The sequence below is a fragment of the Zingiber officinale genome, chromosome 6A (assembly GCF_018446385.1).
Source record: "Zingiber officinale cultivar Zhangliang chromosome 6A, Zo_v1.1, whole genome shotgun sequence".
In the NCBI taxonomy this organism is placed as follows: domain Eukaryota; kingdom Viridiplantae; phylum Streptophyta; class Magnoliopsida; order Zingiberales; family Zingiberaceae; genus Zingiber; species Zingiber officinale.
Genome location: NC_055997.1, coordinates 98,566,845 through 98,584,731, shown reverse-complemented (window position 1 = coordinate 98,584,731; position 17,887 = coordinate 98,566,845). Strand labels below are relative to the sequence as shown.

At 41.0% G+C, this 17,887-nt stretch overlaps 2 protein-coding genes across 2 annotated transcripts; one reads left to right on the top strand and one right to left on the bottom strand.

Moving 5' to 3' along the window:
- Positions 1 to 13,207: 13,207 nt before the first annotated feature.
- On the top strand, positions 13,208 to 15,904 carry LOC121997098 (WASH complex subunit 3-like). The gene is made up of 2 exons (XM_042551345.1): positions 13,208 to 13,354; positions 15,124 to 15,904. The coding sequence occupies exon 2, from the start codon at positions 15,125 to 15,127 to the stop codon at positions 15,662 to 15,664; it is 540 nt and encodes a 179-aa protein (XP_042407279.1). The 5' UTR covers positions 13,208 to 13,354; position 15,124; the 3' UTR covers positions 15,665 to 15,904.
- Positions 15,905 to 15,936: 32 nt separating this feature from the next.
- LOC121997097 (pentatricopeptide repeat-containing protein At4g01400, mitochondrial-like) lies at positions 15,937 to 17,615 on the bottom strand. Its single transcript, XM_042551344.1, has one exon. It carries the CDS (start codon positions 17,572 to 17,574, stop codon positions 16,231 to 16,233), a length of 1,344 nt encoding a protein of 447 aa, XP_042407278.1. The 5' UTR covers positions 17,575 to 17,615; the 3' UTR covers positions 15,937 to 16,230.
- Between the last annotated feature and the right edge of the window lie 272 nt (positions 17,616 to 17,887).

Genomic DNA, 17,887 nt, shown 5'->3' with positions numbered 1-17,887 from the left:
ACCTGCGAAGAAGAAGCCAGAAGACAGAAGACCGTTGGCTCACAACGGATAGTTCTGGAAGCCTGATCGGTCCAGGATCCTCTGATCGGTCCAAGACCGATCAGGTCCTCTGATCGATGAGACCCCATGTAATCCACTTGATCGGTCCATTGATCCTCAGGTTTTCCTTCGAAGGTGATCTCGTCTTATCCGATCCTCTGTCTTCATATAGCTTTGATCGATCATTGATCGATCAATCGATCAATTATTTTCATTTGAACTTGGATTTTGATCTCAGTTGTACTGATCGTCGAGATCAGCCAACTAAATCTCCTTATTTGATTGACTAAATGTCCGTCAATTTAAATCCTATCCTATCCTTGACCTAATAAAGAGGCTACAAGCCCTCTCCGACTTCGTCAGGTCCAGCGAACGAGCCCTCTCGACCGGTCAGGAGAACGAGCTACCGAGCCCTCTCCGACTTTCCGTGCCAAGTCTCCAACTTGGACTTTTCCCGTGCCAAGTCTCCATACTTGGACTTTTCCCGTGCCAAGCTCCCTGCTTGGACTTTTCACCAGATGTCTGGTCAACCTTGACCCATCTGGATTTCCCTTGCCTGGTTTCACTCACCAGGACTTTCCAACTGCCTGGCTTCACTCACCAGGACTTTCCCACTGCCTGACTTCACTTACCAGGACTTTCACAACTGCCTGGCTTCACTCACCAGGACTTTCTCCAACTGCCTGGCTTCACTCACCAGGACTTTCACTTTCACCTAGCTTCACTCACCAGGATTTCCCGACTACCTAACATCCTAGTTAGGACTTCCCAGTCAAGTATCCGATCAACCTTGACCTACTTGACTCTTCTTCATCCAACCTGATCAGACCCTGATCAGTATCTCTCCGCATGGACAACTGCACCTGCATTGTCCATGTCTACATGTCTTTCTGTATTGTCAAACATCGAAACCATGACCAAGGTTTACGCTTGGTCAACTAGGTCAACCTTGACCTACTGGAAATTGCACCAACAGAGGGCTCGGTAGCTCGTTCTCCGGACTAGGTCGGAGAGGGCTCGGTAGCTCGTTCTCTGGACCGGACATGGAAGTCGGAGAGGGCTCGGTAGCTCGGTTCTCCAGACTAGGTCAGAGAGGGCTCGGTAGCTCGTTCTCTAGACCGGGAAGACTTTAGGATTTAGGGCTGGGAAGCTCTAAGGCATTGGATCGGTCTGGTGACCGATCCAGTGATACTCAGGTTTATCTGATCGGTCCACAGACCGATCAGAAAATGATCAGGAAGCTACTGATCGTTGCCTGATCGGTCCACAGACCGATCAGGCTTTAAAGCCAACCCTCACAGAGATGGCTGACCGGTCTGGGGACCGATCAGCCTAGGGCCTGATCGGTCCACAGACCGATCAAATGGCTCCCAGACCGATCAGGGTGGAGCCTGATCGGTCCAGGCCTAGCCGTTGCGACACAACGGCTAGATTTCTGTGTTGTTCTTTGTCTTCTTCTTCGTAGGAGCAGATATAAATCAGATGCTGAGCGCCTCTACGCATGATTCTTCTTCCTCACTCTTGCGATCTGAGCTTTGCTGAGCTCCCTATTCCTGAAGCTTCGTGTGAGCTTCCCTCGACTGGGTGATCAACTGCTGTTGACATCGTGAAGTTGCTGCTTCATCGAACTCCAGTCGACGAGAAGGCAAGCAAAGTGTTTTTACATTTATATTGCTCTTGTTTTCTTTCTCTATTGGTTGTACTCCATTCTTGCTGTTGCAAGAGAGATTGTGGCGAGGTTTCTCCACCCAGAAGGAGTTCATATTAGCCGGTTATCCGGGGTCTCATCCACCGACGGATTGATAGGCTTCGTCCACCTTACGGACACGCCGAGGAGTAGGAGTATCATCTCCGAACCTCGTTACATCATCGTGTTTGAGGTTTGATCTTCTTCACTTTCGTTTCTATCTTTTATTTCCGCTGCGCTAACTCAAATTGTAGGAAGAAACGAGAATTTGGGGTCGGCTATTCACACCCCCCGTCTCTAGCCGCTATCCGAAGGTCCTAACAAGTGGTATCAGAGCAAGGTCACTCTTCGTCGGATTAACACCCGGGGGAGCACGAGCTAGAGAATGGATCGACTTGGAGAAAACATCACGATTCCACCCTTCTACGATCGCGACGACTTCTCGTATTGGAAGGTAAGAATGAAGTATTTTTCTTATGACTAACCTAGTAAATTGGAATTATGTACAAGTAGGTTTTATTCCTCCGGTGGATAAAGAAGGAGAACCTCTTGAGAAGAAGAAGTGGACGAAGGAACAAATCCACCAATCCATGATCAACGACGAGGTAACGAAAATCTTTGAATTTTCATTACCTAATGACGTTTTGCATAAGATAGGTGGATACAACGGTGCCAAGGAGTTGTGTAACAACTTGGCCAAGTTCCATGAGGAGAGCTCCAATTCAAGTCATGAAGAGGAGTCAAGTGAGCCAAGTAGCTCACATCATGGAGGTATGGAATTAGAAGTTGGGGGCTACTCAACATTTAAGGAAGAAGAGGAGGAGATTTCTTCATCAAGATTGGTGCAAGAAGAAGCCTCTACCTCCGGAAGGGATGAAGAAGAGAGCGTATATCCATCCTCAACCCTAGGTAACTCAAGCAACTTAATTTCAAATAAATTACATATAATGTGCTTTGAGTATAGGGAATATGGGCATTACAGGAGTAAATGTCCAAAGAGGATTAGGAAGACTCCACCGGCGCCAAAGGTCAAGGAAGCCGGAGTCCCGATACGCAAGGGCAAGGAGCACGTGGTGTGCTTCCAATGCAAGCAAAGGGGACATTATAGGAGCCAATATCCGAGGGGGAGGCAACCTCACAAGGATAAGAGACCAAGCACATCTATAGGGGGAGCTAAGGCAAACCCTAAGGTACCCTTTAAGGCACATTATTGCAATTCTAATAAGAAACATGCTAGTAGCTTTATTGCAATTGCCAATGATGATAAACATGATAACCATAGAAACCGATACATGTGCTTAGGTGCCAAACATGTTAGTCTAGGTAAGGATAATACTAGAAATGACAACCCTAGAATTAACTTATCTAAGGTTAAGGAAAACCTAGATAGGAATCCCAAAACAACTAGACATATGCCTAGGAATACCTCAAAGAAAAATGACAAATTAAAACTTGAGGTATTAGAGAAGGAAAATCAAGTCTTGAGGTCAAGACTTGACACCTTAGAAAAGACTCTTAAGAATTTGGAGAAGTCAACTCTAGGGTCTAAGGGTCAAAAGCAAAAGCCCAAGGACATGAGAGGTTTGAGTCACAAACCTAAGTCTCAAGTGGTCAAGCCCACTTATCATAATGTTCCATTCGATTATGGAACAAGACCTAGGGCTAGGAAGACCATCACCAAGGTCACAAGGGGAGTCACCCCTAGAGTTGATCTTGATGAGTCCCAAATGACCAAGGCTTTAAAGCCTAGGAGGGTCATTAGGAGGGTTGCTAGGGAAGTCATCCCTAGTGAATATTTAGTGAACCCAATGAGCTCAAATAGGTTTTGGGTTCCTAGGAGCGTGATTCCATCACGCTAGATGGGTTAGGGTGTGCCAACCTTAATTGGATAGGTAGTTAACCTAATCATGGCAAAAGATGGCATTTTAGGAATTTTCAAGGTGTAATCAAGCCTTGAAAATGAAATTTAAAATTTTACTCATTCCTAAGGTGATTAGGATGTGCCAACCACACTTGAGGAATTTTCTAGGGTCAATCTAATTGGCACATAGTGATCTAAAAATCTTTAGTATATGATTTTAGATCTATTATACTTAGGAATATAGAATTTATGGCAAAATGATCAAAATTATCAAAAATGGCAACTAAAGATAGAATTAGGTATTTTCTATACCTTTATATGTTATTTGCCATATATTGTTTGCCATATGCCATGTCATGACATCATATCTAATTTACTATCAATTGAAATGTCATGATAATACTTAGGTTAGTTATATGTCATGACTTATTTAAGTTTCATACTTTATGTCATGACATCATGACATTGGCACATGTTTCCACTTATGATATTATTTTATGCCATGTCATCATCTCTTGCATGTATGATCAATTAAATTGATTTAAGGATAAAAACATAATTTGATATGGAGATCAAATTGTTGTTTAGAAAATGCATGAGAACTTAGCTTAAGATGACCTAAACCCATATCTCACATCAAAATTGACTTGGATGTGTTTGATACACCTTAGATGTGTGTGAGATATTAGGATTATGAGTTAGGATCAAGGTGTATAGTTCTTGTACCTAGATGAGCCTAATTTGAAATTGAGGATCATAGGGAAAGCTTGCGTACAAGTCATGTACACTTAGCCCTAAGATTGTGGTCCTAAATTAAATGGTTTAAAATCATTTCAAAATTGATTTGAAAAACCTTGATGAAGCTTTTCTAATGATAACATTCATCATTGAGCAAGTTGACACAAAGATGGATTAACCTTGAACTATTTCAAAGTCTTTCGAACTTTGTATCAAGATTTAAAAATGGAAGTTATTTTCATATAAAACTATTTTTCCATGACAATATATATTATGAGGAATGTATCCTCAAAATTTTACAATTTTTAGAATTTTCTGTGATTTTTTTTTGGGGTTTCTGAATTTCGGGAGAAAAATCAGAAATTCCTATCAGAGCTTTGTGGACCGATCAGAGGGGATGCTGATCGGTCACTGGACCGATCCAGAGAAGTGTGGATCGGTCTGGTGACCGATCCAGTGAGGTTCTGATCGGTCTGGTAACCGATCAGAGCGTGCCAAAATGCTGATTTTCGATTGTTGTCTGAAATTTCAGCTTTGGAAGTTGGTGTTTTTGATTTCTAAAGGGTTGAAACTCTCCAAGACATTGTTGATGCAATGGTCAAGGGGGAGTTGACATTTAGGGGGAGTTTTACCTATTGGTCAAGCGGGAGTTGACCTTTAGGGGGAGTTTTTACTCGTCAAGATTAGTGATATGGGGATTGTCACTATGTTGATTGTTGTATTTAGTATCAAGGGGGAAATTAAGGGTTTCAATGAAAGGTATGGGACTTTCATTAGGAAGAAACTCTTAACCTTGATTCACTCTTTTTGATGTGTGTCAAAAAGGGGGAGAAATGTCTAGAGAATGTTCAAGGAAGAACATTGGAGTTTGGGGAGAATGTTCAAGGAAAAACATTGATTGGAAAACTATTGGAAAACCTAAGTTAGGTTATCGAGTTAACCTAACTTGGTTATGGTTTTTGTCAAACATCAAAAAGGGGGAGATTGTTGGTGCAACCTTAGGTCAAGGTTGACCTGGTTGACCCGACTCGAGTTGACCTGACTCGAGTTGTATTTTGATATTTGACGAGAATAGAAAAGTTGTATCTTGATGTTTGACAAGAATACAAACTTGGGAGATTGTGGGTGCAACCTTCGGTCAAGGTTGACCTGGTTGACCCGACTTGAGTTGACTTGATTCGGTAAAGTCCAAGTATGGAGACTTGGCACGGGAAAAGTCCAAGTATGGAGACTTGGCACGGAAAAGTCTAAGCAGGGAGCTTGGCACGGGGAAAAGTCCAAGTATGGAGACTTGGCACGGAAAAGTCCAAGCAGGGAGCTTGGCACGGGAAAAGTCCAAGTATGGAGACTTGGCACGGAAAAGTCCAAGCAGGGAGCTTGGCACGGGAGAAGTCCAAGTCTGGAAGCTTGGCATGGGAAGTCGGAGAGGGCTCGGCAGCTCGTTCTCCGGACTAGGTCAGAGAGGGCTCGGTAGCTCGTTCTCTGGACCAGATGAAGTCGGAGAGGGCTCGGTAGCTCGTTCTCCGGACTAGGTCAGAGAGGGCTCGATATCTCGTTCTCTGGACCGGATGAAGTCAGAGAGGGCTCGGTAGCTCGTTCTCCGGACTAGGTCAGAGAGGGCTCGGTAGCTCGTTCTCTGGAGCAGATGAAGTCGGAGAGGGCTCGGTAGCTCGTTCTCCAGACTAGGTCAGAGAGGGCTCAGTAGCTCGTTCTCTGGACCGGACGTGGAAGTCGGAGAGGGCTCGGTAGCTCGTTCTCCGGACTAGGTCGGAGAGGGCTCGGTAGCTCGTTTTATGGACCGGACATGGAAGTCGAAGAGGGCTCGGTAGCTCGGTTCTCCAGACTAGGTCAGAGAGGGCTCGGTAGCTCGTTCTCTAGACCGGGAAGACTTTAGGATTTAGGGCTGGGAAGCTCTAAGGCATTGGATCGGTCTGGTGACCGATCCAGTGATACTCAGGTTTATTTGATCGGTCCACAGACCGATCAGAAAACGATCAGGAAGCTACTGATCGTTGCCTGATCGGTCCACAGACCGATCAGGCTTTAAAGACAACCCTCACAGAGATGGCTGACCGGTCTGGGGACCGATCAGCCTAGGGCCTGATCGGTCCACAGACCGATCAGATGGCTCCCAGACCGATCTGGGTGGAGCCTGATCAGTCCATGCCTAGCCGTTGCGACACAACGGCTAGATTTCTGTGTTGTTCTTTGTCTTCTTCTTCGCAGGAGCAGATATAAATCAGATGCTGAGCGCCTCTACGCATGATTCTTCTTCCTCACTCTTGCGATCTGAGCTGTGCTAAGCTCCCTATTCCTGAAGCTTCGTGTGAGCTTCCCTCGACTGGGTGATCAGCTGCTGTTGACATCGTGAAGTTGCTACTTCATCGAACTCCAGTCGACGAGAAGGCAAGCAAAGTGTTTTTACATTTATATTGCTCTTGTTTTCTTTCTCTATTGGTTGTACTCCATTCTTGCTGTTGCAAGAGAGATTGTGGCGAGGTTTCTCCACCCAGAAGGAGTTCATATTAGCCGGTTATCCGGGGTCTCATCCACCGACGGATTGATAGGCTTCGTCCACCTTACGGACACGCCGAGGAGTAGGAGTATCATCTCCGAACCTCGTTACATCATCGTGTTTGAGGTTTGATCTTCTCCACTTTCGTTTCTATCTTTTATTTCCGCTGCGCTAACTCAAATTGTAGGAAGAAACGAGAATTTGGGGTCGGCTATTCACACCCCCCCTCTCTAGCCGCTATCCGAAGGTCCTAACAGTTGCTTCATTAGAATAAATATCTTGGTTAGTCTCAATATTGAAATTATTTCCGGATTCAATTTTTTCAGATACTTCATCAATTTCGGTTACTTCATATATTTCTCGATGTTGAACCTTTTGTACTACCTTCCAATGACATCCACGCTTTATATCATTTAAATAATAAACTTGATTTGCTTGGTTGGCCAAAATGAATGGGTCATCAGTGTACCATGTTTTAGAAGTGTCAATACATAAGAGACCAAACTCTTCAACTATTGATTTTTTTTTTTTTTGGATTATATTGGAACCATTCACACCAGAATAATTGTACTTTATACTTGAAAGAGTAAAATAATTGAACAACATCCTTCAACACTCAAAAAAAAATCCAAATTATCACCATCATCAAATGATGGTACGCTAACCCCACTATTCTGAGTAATTCTACGAGAATCACGGGACCTTGTATGATATCGAATACCATTTACAATGCAGGCATCATAGACTTGAACTTCAACATCAGGTCACATTGCTAAATAATACAACTCGTTTGTGATTTCTGAATTTGTTAAATTCTTTAACTTTATCATTCTTTCCCTAAACCATTGTGGAAAATCTCTCTCATGATATTGGAGAAGTTGATTTGAATGAACTTTATGTGACAGAAGTTGTAGATGCTCACTGCATAAATAAATATTTAAGTTATAATTTTATAATGAAATATAAACAATAAAATTACATAATGTAAAAACTTACTTCTATATTGATCAACTTCTTTACAATTGTTGAGAATATACCAATGTGCTTTCTTATACAAAGCCAAAGGTAATTTCAAATTATGTTGGTTGCCAAACACTCTTGCTTGTTGTGAGAAATCACTTAAATTACATGTTATTGGTTGAACATCTTTGTTTCGTTCTGGCCTACTAAAGCTTGTCTCAATTTGACTCATATATAAAGAATTGAAAGTCAATGTCTCATTTATAATATACCCCTCTGCAATAGATCCTTCAGGTCTTGCTTTATTCTGAACATATTTTTTTAGTCTGTCTAAATATCGTTCAAAGGGATACATCCATCGTGACAAAACAGGTCCAGCTAACATGGCTTCACGGGGTAAATGAACTGCCAAATGAACCATAATATCAAAAAATGCTGGAGGAAATATTCTTTCCATCTTACACAATATAAAAACTATTTCCTCCTCCATTTTATATAAATCTGCTATGTGTAAAGATCTTGCAGTTATCTTTTTGAAAAAATCACATAACTCAATTAGCTAGTGTGCCACATATATCTTTTGGGAAGAATTTACATACAACAGCTGGAAGTATTCTTTGCAACAAGACATGACAATCATGTGATTTTAGTCCATGTAACTTTCCATCATCTACATTCATATTTCTAGATATATTAGCAGCATATCCATCAGGAAACTTCACGGATTTTAAAAATTGACAAAATGCACGTCTTTCTTCCAATGTCAATGTGTAACTTGCATATGGTTTACTGAACTTGTCTCCAACTTTCTTTAAATGCAATTCACTTCTAATCCCCATATCTTGCAAGTCTAACCTTGCTTTAAATGTATCCTTTGACTTTCTATCTATATTAAATAATGTGCCAACCAAAGCATCACAAATATTTTTTTCCAATGTGCATCACATCTAAGTTGTGTCTTAACTTTAAATCTGGCCAATACTCTAACTCAAAAAATATAGACTTCTTTACCCAATTTGTATCATCCAAAGATCGTTGTCGTTTTTTACTTAATGTAGGATGTTTACTAAATGTCACCTGGGGTAATGTATCTAATTGTGCTAAAATCTCATAACCACTAAATTTCGTGGTGGTCCTTCTTGTTCAACCTTTCCATTGAAATTCTTATTTCTACGCCATGGGTGTTGCACATTCAAGAATCGACGGTGACATGCATAACATATTTTACTCCGTAATCTTTGAGATTTAGTTTCAACTGCACATATTGGACATGCTTTATAACCATTTGTGCTCCATCCAGATATTGTTCCATATGCTGGAAAGTCATGAATAGTCCACATCATAGCAGCATGCAATCGAAATACTTGTTCAGCCGATGCATCATATGCTTCCACCCCATCATCCCATAGCTCCTTCAGTTCGTTGATCAAAGGTCGTAATTATACATCTATCTCTTTCCCAGGTGATTTAGGCCCAGGAATTAAAAGAGACATAATCAAATATGATGACTTCATCATTTTCCATGGTGACAAATTATAATTCACAAGTATAACAGGCCACATACTATAAGCATTTGAGATATTTCTAAATGATTAAAACCGTCTATGGCCAACCCTAAGTGAATATTTCGTGGATCACTAGCAAATATTTCATGTGATGTGTCAAATTCTTTCCATGATTCACTATCTGCTGGATGCCTTAATACACCATCCGTTTCAACCCGTTTTTCTTTATGCCATCTCATATCTTTTGTTATATGTTTCGTAATAAACAACTGCTTAAGTCTGGACTTTAAAGGAAAATATCGAAGAATTTTCTGAGCATTCTTTTTCTTATTCATCCCATCATACTTGTATCTAGGCTCCTTGCACACCGGACATGTATCCTTATTCTCATGCTTAGGGGTGTAATCAAGCCGAACTGAGCCGAACTCTTGAATGTTTGAGCTTGACTCGTTTATAATCGAGTCAACCTCGAACTTTATTTAACGAATATATTCATGGCTCACGAGCTTATTCGAGCTTTTATAGAACCTAAACGAGCTTAATAAATATAAATCATAAATATAAATATTTAAATTATATATTTAGAGAAAATTATAATATTATTATTATAATTTTATTCTAATAAATAAATTTAATATATTTGTCTATATTTTTCATAAGTAGAGTGTAAAATCTATAAATTAAATATCAAAACTATTATTTTTTTAATTTAAAAGTTGCTTAATGAGCTTAACGAACGTGTTTACGAGCTAACGAGTCGAATATTGCGAAGCTTGAGCTTGGTTTGTTTATCTTAACGAGCCTCATTAAACGAGCTCAAATGAGCTTTTATCGAATCGAGCTTCGAATAACTCGCGAGCGGCTTGGTTCATTTACATCCCTACTCATGCTCACAAAATAATATATAATCATTCTTACATGTATGTATCTTCTCATATGTCAATCCTAACTCTTTTAACATTTTCTTTGCTTCATAATGAGAGTTTGGAATCACATTCGGTTTGGGAAATGCCTCTTGCAATAACTGAAGTAACATAGCAAAAGATTTATTGCTCCAGCCATTTAACACCTTCACATGCATTAACTTAACTAAAAAACTGAATACGGAAAAATTAATACAAGTATGATACAACTCTTTTTATGCTTCTTCAAACATTGAGTTATAACTTCCTCTAATATCTTCTGTATTCATGTTTTCATTATTATCATCTAATTGAGACCCAATGGTATTGATATTTTCTGCATTTCTTAAATCAGTAAACATGTCTTGAAAATCATCTTCTTCAAAATCACAATCAAGTCCCTCTTCATTAACAATATTTATATTAACAGATGATGTAGAAGTTTTATCATGAAAATTCCAGACTTTGTATAATTTGTTAAATCCCCACCTATAAAGATTTCCTCGAACATAATCCAAATCATATTTAAATAAATTACCACACCTTCGACATGGATAACGAATATTAGATAAATTTAAATTTATCATATAATTCTTTGTCACCTTTAAAAAATGATTTAACGCATTTATATATTCAGGGCTAATCCGATTCTCAAGCATTATCTAACTTTTATCCATATTTATAAAACCTGGTTAAATATATAAAAAAAATCATATTATTTAATAAATAACTCTAATAAATAAGTTTGATGATAAATTTCAATGAAATTAATAAGCAACTTACATTAAATAACTTAAATTAATTAATGACATCAAAATAACTAAAAAATTATCAACTACATAACTTCCAAGAGAAGTTCAAGAGTACTTTGGTTAAACATGATCCATCGAGGCAAAATAAGTACATATCTCTTGTTCTTCAAAATAAATATATATCTCAACTTGAAACATGAATTTGTGATAGATACTTTAGAGATTGAGACCCAGTTTACTTTGGCTGAGACTTTTGAGGGAGAGAGAGATCATGTTGAAGTTATCATTAATAACACAAACAATAAAAATGAAACAATAAAAATAAAGAGAATTTCTGATCCTTGCACATTGCAGCATGAAATTTTATAAAATACTTGATATGTACTCTTATAGCATGTTGAAGTTATTTTGATGCTTGATATGCACACTTACTATAAGTACTTAAGAGATATTCATTATCTTTGATTCAAAATTTAAGAGCAAGATAATTTCGGTAAAATGAATAACAAGACAAGCACACTTCTAACAAGATCATATAACCGCTAACAAGATCATATATATAAGTGCAATCAAATGGAGAGAAAAAAAACTGATATTTTGGCAGTACCTTTTCTCAAAATGAGAAAGAAGCAGAGGAGGAAAACCTGAGCTGGGTCGGAGCAGAAGTCACCGGAGCTGGAGCAGGAAATAAAGAGGATTCGTCAAACAAAGAAGATTCATGGTGGCGTCGGAGGAGAAGAAGAGATCGCACACCCAAACCCAAACCCTAAAACCTTATCGCGGCAGCGTCAGAGGAGAAGAAAAGAGCGCACATGGAGAAGAAGCAGCGAGCGGACGGAGAAGAAGAGAGCATGGAGGAGAAGAGAGCGCGCGGAGTAGAAGAAGAAGATCGTGATGCGGAGGAGAAGAAGAAATTGCGACAGATTTGGGGAAATGCCGGTTCGGGGGGAAATAAGGGCAAGTATTAGCGACGAGATCTGATTTGTGATTTTGCCACAAATAATAAGGATTATCGGCGAATTTTTATAATTTCGTCGCTAATAAAAAGGATTAGCGGCGAAATTTATGATTCATCGTTAATCCTTATTTATTAACGAATCGAAATAATTACATATTAACGGCGATTAACATAATTCGTCGTTAATACTAAAATTTTAGCGGCGAGCATGCTAAATTCGTCGCATATATAATGACCTTGTAAAAAATTAATTTTTTAATATTATTATTTGCGACGAAATTGTGTTCCGCCGCTAATAGTCTATTTTTGCTACAATTGACTATTTCGTCGCTAATATTTCGTCGCTATTTTACTATTTTCTTGTAGTGAAAGTTAATTCATGAGCTTAACGAACATGTTTACGAGCTAACGAGCCAAATATTGTGAAGCTTGTGCTTGGTTTGTTTATTTTAATGAGCTTCATTAAACGAGTTCAAACGAGCTTTTATCGAATCGAGGCTCGAATAGTTCATGAGCGGTTTGATTCATTTACACCCATAATCAAAACTATTATATTTTTTATTTAAAAGTTGATTCATGAACTTAATAAACATGTTCACGAGCTAATGAGTAGAAAATTATGAAATTTGAGCTTGATTTGTTTATCTTAATGAACCTCATTAAAAAAGCTCATGTGAACTTTTATTGAATTGAGTTTCGAATAACTCATAAGCGGCTTGGTTCATTTATACCTCTAGACCCAACTTCTCTGAAGCGAGAGCGGGGAGGGATGAGCCCGGGTCACTTTTATACTGATTTTGATAAAATTCATATGCTATTATCTAATAATAATATTATTATATCATTGGCCCCATGGGCATGATGCAACGGTTAAGGCATAGTGGAGTGAAAGAGATTGTTACGGTTCAATCTGATTAGGACATGTGTTAAGTGACACTGAATTTAATGGAAAAACTTGAGATGGGCAGCCGTGGACCGAAGTATCCATGGATAGAAAAAATCCACGAGTTTCCCTTCACGAGTGAAGTATCGATTCAACGTTGGACAGTCGACAAGATCGTAAGGGTTCATTGCTGATGACTTGTTGCAATGCTTTTATGATTTATGTAGGGGTTGGTAGAAAATTTTCTTAGGCTGAACATTTATACAAAATTTAAAAATAAATAAATAAATTTATCAACGTATTTAAATAGATTTTAGAAAGAGAAAATTATAATCAAATAGATTAAATGAAGAATTGCATGGACCCTGAACTCGGCCCGACTCGTAAACGACGGTTCCATCGAATCGGCGAGTCCGGTCTTTATATATGCTTGACTAGCAAAATGCAAGCTTCACGCAATCACGCGTGCCCTAACTCCGGCTTCTACCGTGGCGATCCTTAGTCGGAGCCGTTGATCGCCGGCTATCTTCGGCCTCCCGCCCGTCCTAGAAGAGGTACCTTCCTCTCTTGCTGCTCTTTCTCGCCTCCTCTCCTTTCTGCTGTGAAATTTCCCGATCGGATCGAGCGACCTGTCTGTGCTTCCTCTTTCGCTTTCTTATTCTCCACTTTTCTTGAGGATCGAACTGGTCAATTACGAAGGGGAGATGCAATGTGCTCCCTGTTCTAGCTGGTGATTTTTTTTTTCCATTATAACAATTGAATACACTTTGACCTTTCTGTTTTTCCTTCTTGTTTGTTATTCATGTGATTATGATGGAAGATGTACTTTTTCTCCCTAGATAGATTTAGGGCATGTTCTCCGTGCATAATAATTCTTGCTGCGGGTTGATCCATTTGATTCCTTGGGGTTTTATTTCCCTCTCCTCGATCTCTTTCCCTACTTATGACAATTACAAGCAGGTATGACAATTACGAGCCTGCGAGCTTAGCACCACCTGAAATCTTGAATAGATCAGTCATGGCTTTGTTAGAATCCAGAAATTTCCAGGTTTTATCTGGACATTCAAGTGAAAAAGGTAATTATAGAGTTATTTTGGCCCATTAAGTGATTCTTAAGCTTGGTCATGGCTCCCTAACACTTTTCCGCTGTTGTGAGGTTGGCGATGAACAAGATTAAAATGCATAGTAAAATTTGTTATTAAATTCGGCACATTTATTATCCTGCCAATTAACTGGTTATTGAAGGTCTTCCTTGTGCCAAAAAACATGTTGCAGCCGAATGCTTCTATCAAGGAATAAATAGCCTTATAGAACTCCTCTTTCCGGACAGCATAGCTTGGAACTGAGCCAGTAGAAGATACATTGATCTTGCAGTTGTAGTTGAACCATTTGCTATTCTAGTTATATTTAGGTACTCATTAATGTAGTTTTCATGAGTTTGCAAAAATTATCTTGTAAGTTTCTTTGTTGAAAGGTAATATGACCAATATTCTCACACAGCAGAATAATAAGAATCATAGATTATGATATGGAACTTAGAAGTCTAATAGACATGATGATTTCCAGCTTTCCTTTTGTTTCCATGTGCATAATTTTACTCCTTAAGTTAAGCAAATGAAAGGGAACACAGGTATTAGTCTTCTAATCTTGATTGTTTAAGTTGGTAAAGGAATTCTCACTAGTGAATTTTGTTATTGACAGTTTTATTATAATTGACAACTTGAGCCATTTTTGTGCACTTACATTGACGATATCAATATGCTTGATGCCGATGCTTGGAATTGCCCATTTTTCTTATAGAGAAGACAGACTTAATGCCTTCAAACAATTGCACTTCATCAACATCACAAGTTGCATATGTTCCATCCTCGTGTGTGCAGCTTGGACTTATCTCAATTATAAAGATGAACAAGAAAGCTGAGCGGGTGGTGACTATAGGCAGTAGTCCATGTCACCACATCACGTGCATATTTCTGTTCCTTTATCTAATAAAAGTTAACTTGTTTTGGTCCTTGGTTTAAGGTTTTACTAATATTTCCATGCAAGTAGATTTTGAAATTTCAATATGTCTTACCTAAGTTTGATAGGTAGTTGTTAACATGATACTGCATACCACATTGCCGATCAACACACATGAAGTACATTGCAGTCATGTTTAACACATAATTAGGTTGGATTTGAGACCCTATAGTGGTACTTAGATAAACCATTATGTACAGTACTGTTTTTCAACAACAATTTCTTATGCGTGTTGTGTTGATTTCTCATGTTCATACAAGTTCTTATCCTAGATTGCAATGATAATTCTCTTTCTTGAATTCAGAATGGGGGAATCATTTACAATACAGTTAAGCTCAAAGTTAATCGACCAAATAGCTAATGGTGAAACCAAAGTCAAGAAAAGAGTCAAGAAACCGAAACCAAAGATCCCAGTAGAACCTCCACTGACTGAGAAGAATGTCAAGCCTGCTCCGACCACCACTCAGACAAGTAGCCCAATGGGGGGATGGCCCCTCCCCCCTGTGTTCATATCACCACCACCACCTCCTCCTCCAATTTCACCTACAATCTCAGAACTAGAAGCTATCCGTTCTGTCGTCCAAGAGAGTGAGAAAACGGTAGAGAAACTGGAAAAACAGGAAGACAAGATGATTCAGGAGCTGAATCAGAGAGCAAAAGATCTCCGTGACAAGGAGTTCAAACTCCCCTACCAAAACCCTACCATCTGCACAGCTGAGAGAGCTGCTTGCCTGAGCTGCTACCAGGAACATGCCAAGGATCCTCTAAAATGTGCACAAGCGGTGAGAAACTTTGCAGATTGTGTGCGTCAGACTAGGATTCAGGTCAGTTCAGTTAAAAAATAAGAGATATTCGAGGCTTTCATTTTACATCAACCATAGTTTGGTTTAGTGATGCGTTGAGATTCAATAACCTTGGCCCTGTTTGTGGGGCATCATTGCAAATCCCTTTTATGTGCTAAATTTTCTGCATCAGAATGTTATTGCATAACATTGCAGTGACCTGAAATTTGTTAGCGATACAATTGGATGTCTGGACAAACAAAGTGTTATGCCATGGCTGATGACATTGTGTTAATCTTTAAACGATAAGATGGCTATGTGGGATTGTAAAGTAGTTGAACCAATTTTGATGATGTTTAAGCTTCTTTGTTTCAAAAATGCATACAATGAGAAAAAACAGAGTCTTGACATGAAAGCATCACTCTCAGCCCAACTCCCCCTTCACTTCACAGTTACTTCTACCACACTGGTCCATTCATGCCAAACTAACAGCACTTTTGATGCTTCTGAAGCTCGATTCTTATGTTCGCAAAAAGGTGAAGAAACAAACAACCATCTCCTGCTCCACATTGTATGTTGCAGCACCATCAAATGAAGCCTTGCATGCTCTACTTGGATCAAAAGATCCTCTATTTCGTTTGACTTCCGTGTCTAGTACTTTTGCTTGATTTGTTGACCATGTATTCGTTCAATCCGCGGCCAACCTGAACGATCCTTGTGTTCTTCCTCCACTCTTCCTCATTCGCCACCTTCCTGATATAATCCATCAGCTGCTCCATGTCATCGTCGCAAACTCCAGCCACGACCAAGTCCCATGTATCCACATGGGGAGCCACTCCATGCCGCAGCGTTGCTTCCATGACCCTGCAAGCCTCCTCCACCTTCCCCACGCTGCAGAGCCCCTTGACCAAAGCATGGGCCACCGAGAAATGGGGCACGAGCTCCTTGCTCAGCATGAGCTCCAAGTATGCGAGGCCTTGATCGTACTGCCCCTGGGCGCACAATCCGTGGATCAGAGTCGAATAGGATACGAGATTCGGAAAGCATCCCTTGTCAGGCATATCCTCGAGCACCTTGCATGCGTCGAGTGGTCTTCCTTGGCGACAAAGACCGACGATGAGGGTGTTGTAGTGGACGATGTCGGGGTTGCAGCCACGGACCTTCATACGGCAGAGAAGTTTGTAGGCCTCACGGAGGCGCTTCTTGCGGCAGAGGCTGTTGAGGAGGGTGGTGTAGGTGAGGGCATCGGGGGTGTAGCCTTTGTTGAGCATATCGTCGAGCAGGTTGCAGGCGGTGCTGACCTGGCTCTTCCGGCACAGCGCCTGCATCAGGATCCGGTAGGTGGAGGTATCGGGGGCGAGGTCGAGGGCAAAGAGGCGGTTGAAGAGGGAGTAGGCGACGGCGACGTTGCCGGTGCGGGCGAAGGCGTGGATGAGGACATTGTGGGCGCGGACGGAGTGTGGGACGCCGAAGGAAGGGGAGGATTTGAGGAGGGAGAGGGCGGAGGGGAGTGAGGACGGGTGGGCAGCGAGGGCGGAGAGGAGGCGGCGGAAGAGCTTGGGACGCGGAGGGGTTGAGGGAGAGGGGGAGGAGACGAGGCGGCGGAAGGTGTAGAGGGCGAGATCAGGGCGGCCGAGGCGGGAGAATGTGAGGAAGAGGGAGGAGAGGAGCGCGGGGGAGGGGGAAGGAAGGCGGCGGAGGAGGGAGGATGAGGCAGAAAAGTGGCCGCCGCGGGCAAGCTTGAGGATGAGGGAGTGGAGGGAGGATGGGCGGAGCGGGAGGTCGGGCCGGAGGGAGGAGGCGACGTCGAAGATCTCCTTGGCGAGTAGGGGATCCGCCTGTGCAGCGATCAGTCTGTGGATCCTCGCCGGTGATCCGATCGAGGGCATCGGTGGATGGCCGAAGGAAGCGGTGGGTGCGGCGGAGAAGGCACGGCGGAGGAAGTTGAAAGAGGACATAAATGGACGAACCATTTCACCCCAAAGTAGCCTTTTGAATTTTAATTTAGTTCATATAAATATATCTAGGGATGTGTTACATTAAACTAAACGCTAGGGATGTGTTACATAAATATATCTAGGCGGGGCGGGGCGGGGCGAGGCGGCCGGACGAGGACAGTTTATCATTCTCATCCCCGCCCTTGAATTTCATCCCCGTCCCCATCCCCGTCTCCATCTCCACTTTTTCGGATTCGGAAAATCCCCAAACCCGAACCATTGGGATCAAATCCTCATCCTCACTTTTATCCCCAAATTAATTTAATATTATTATTATTATTTTACTATT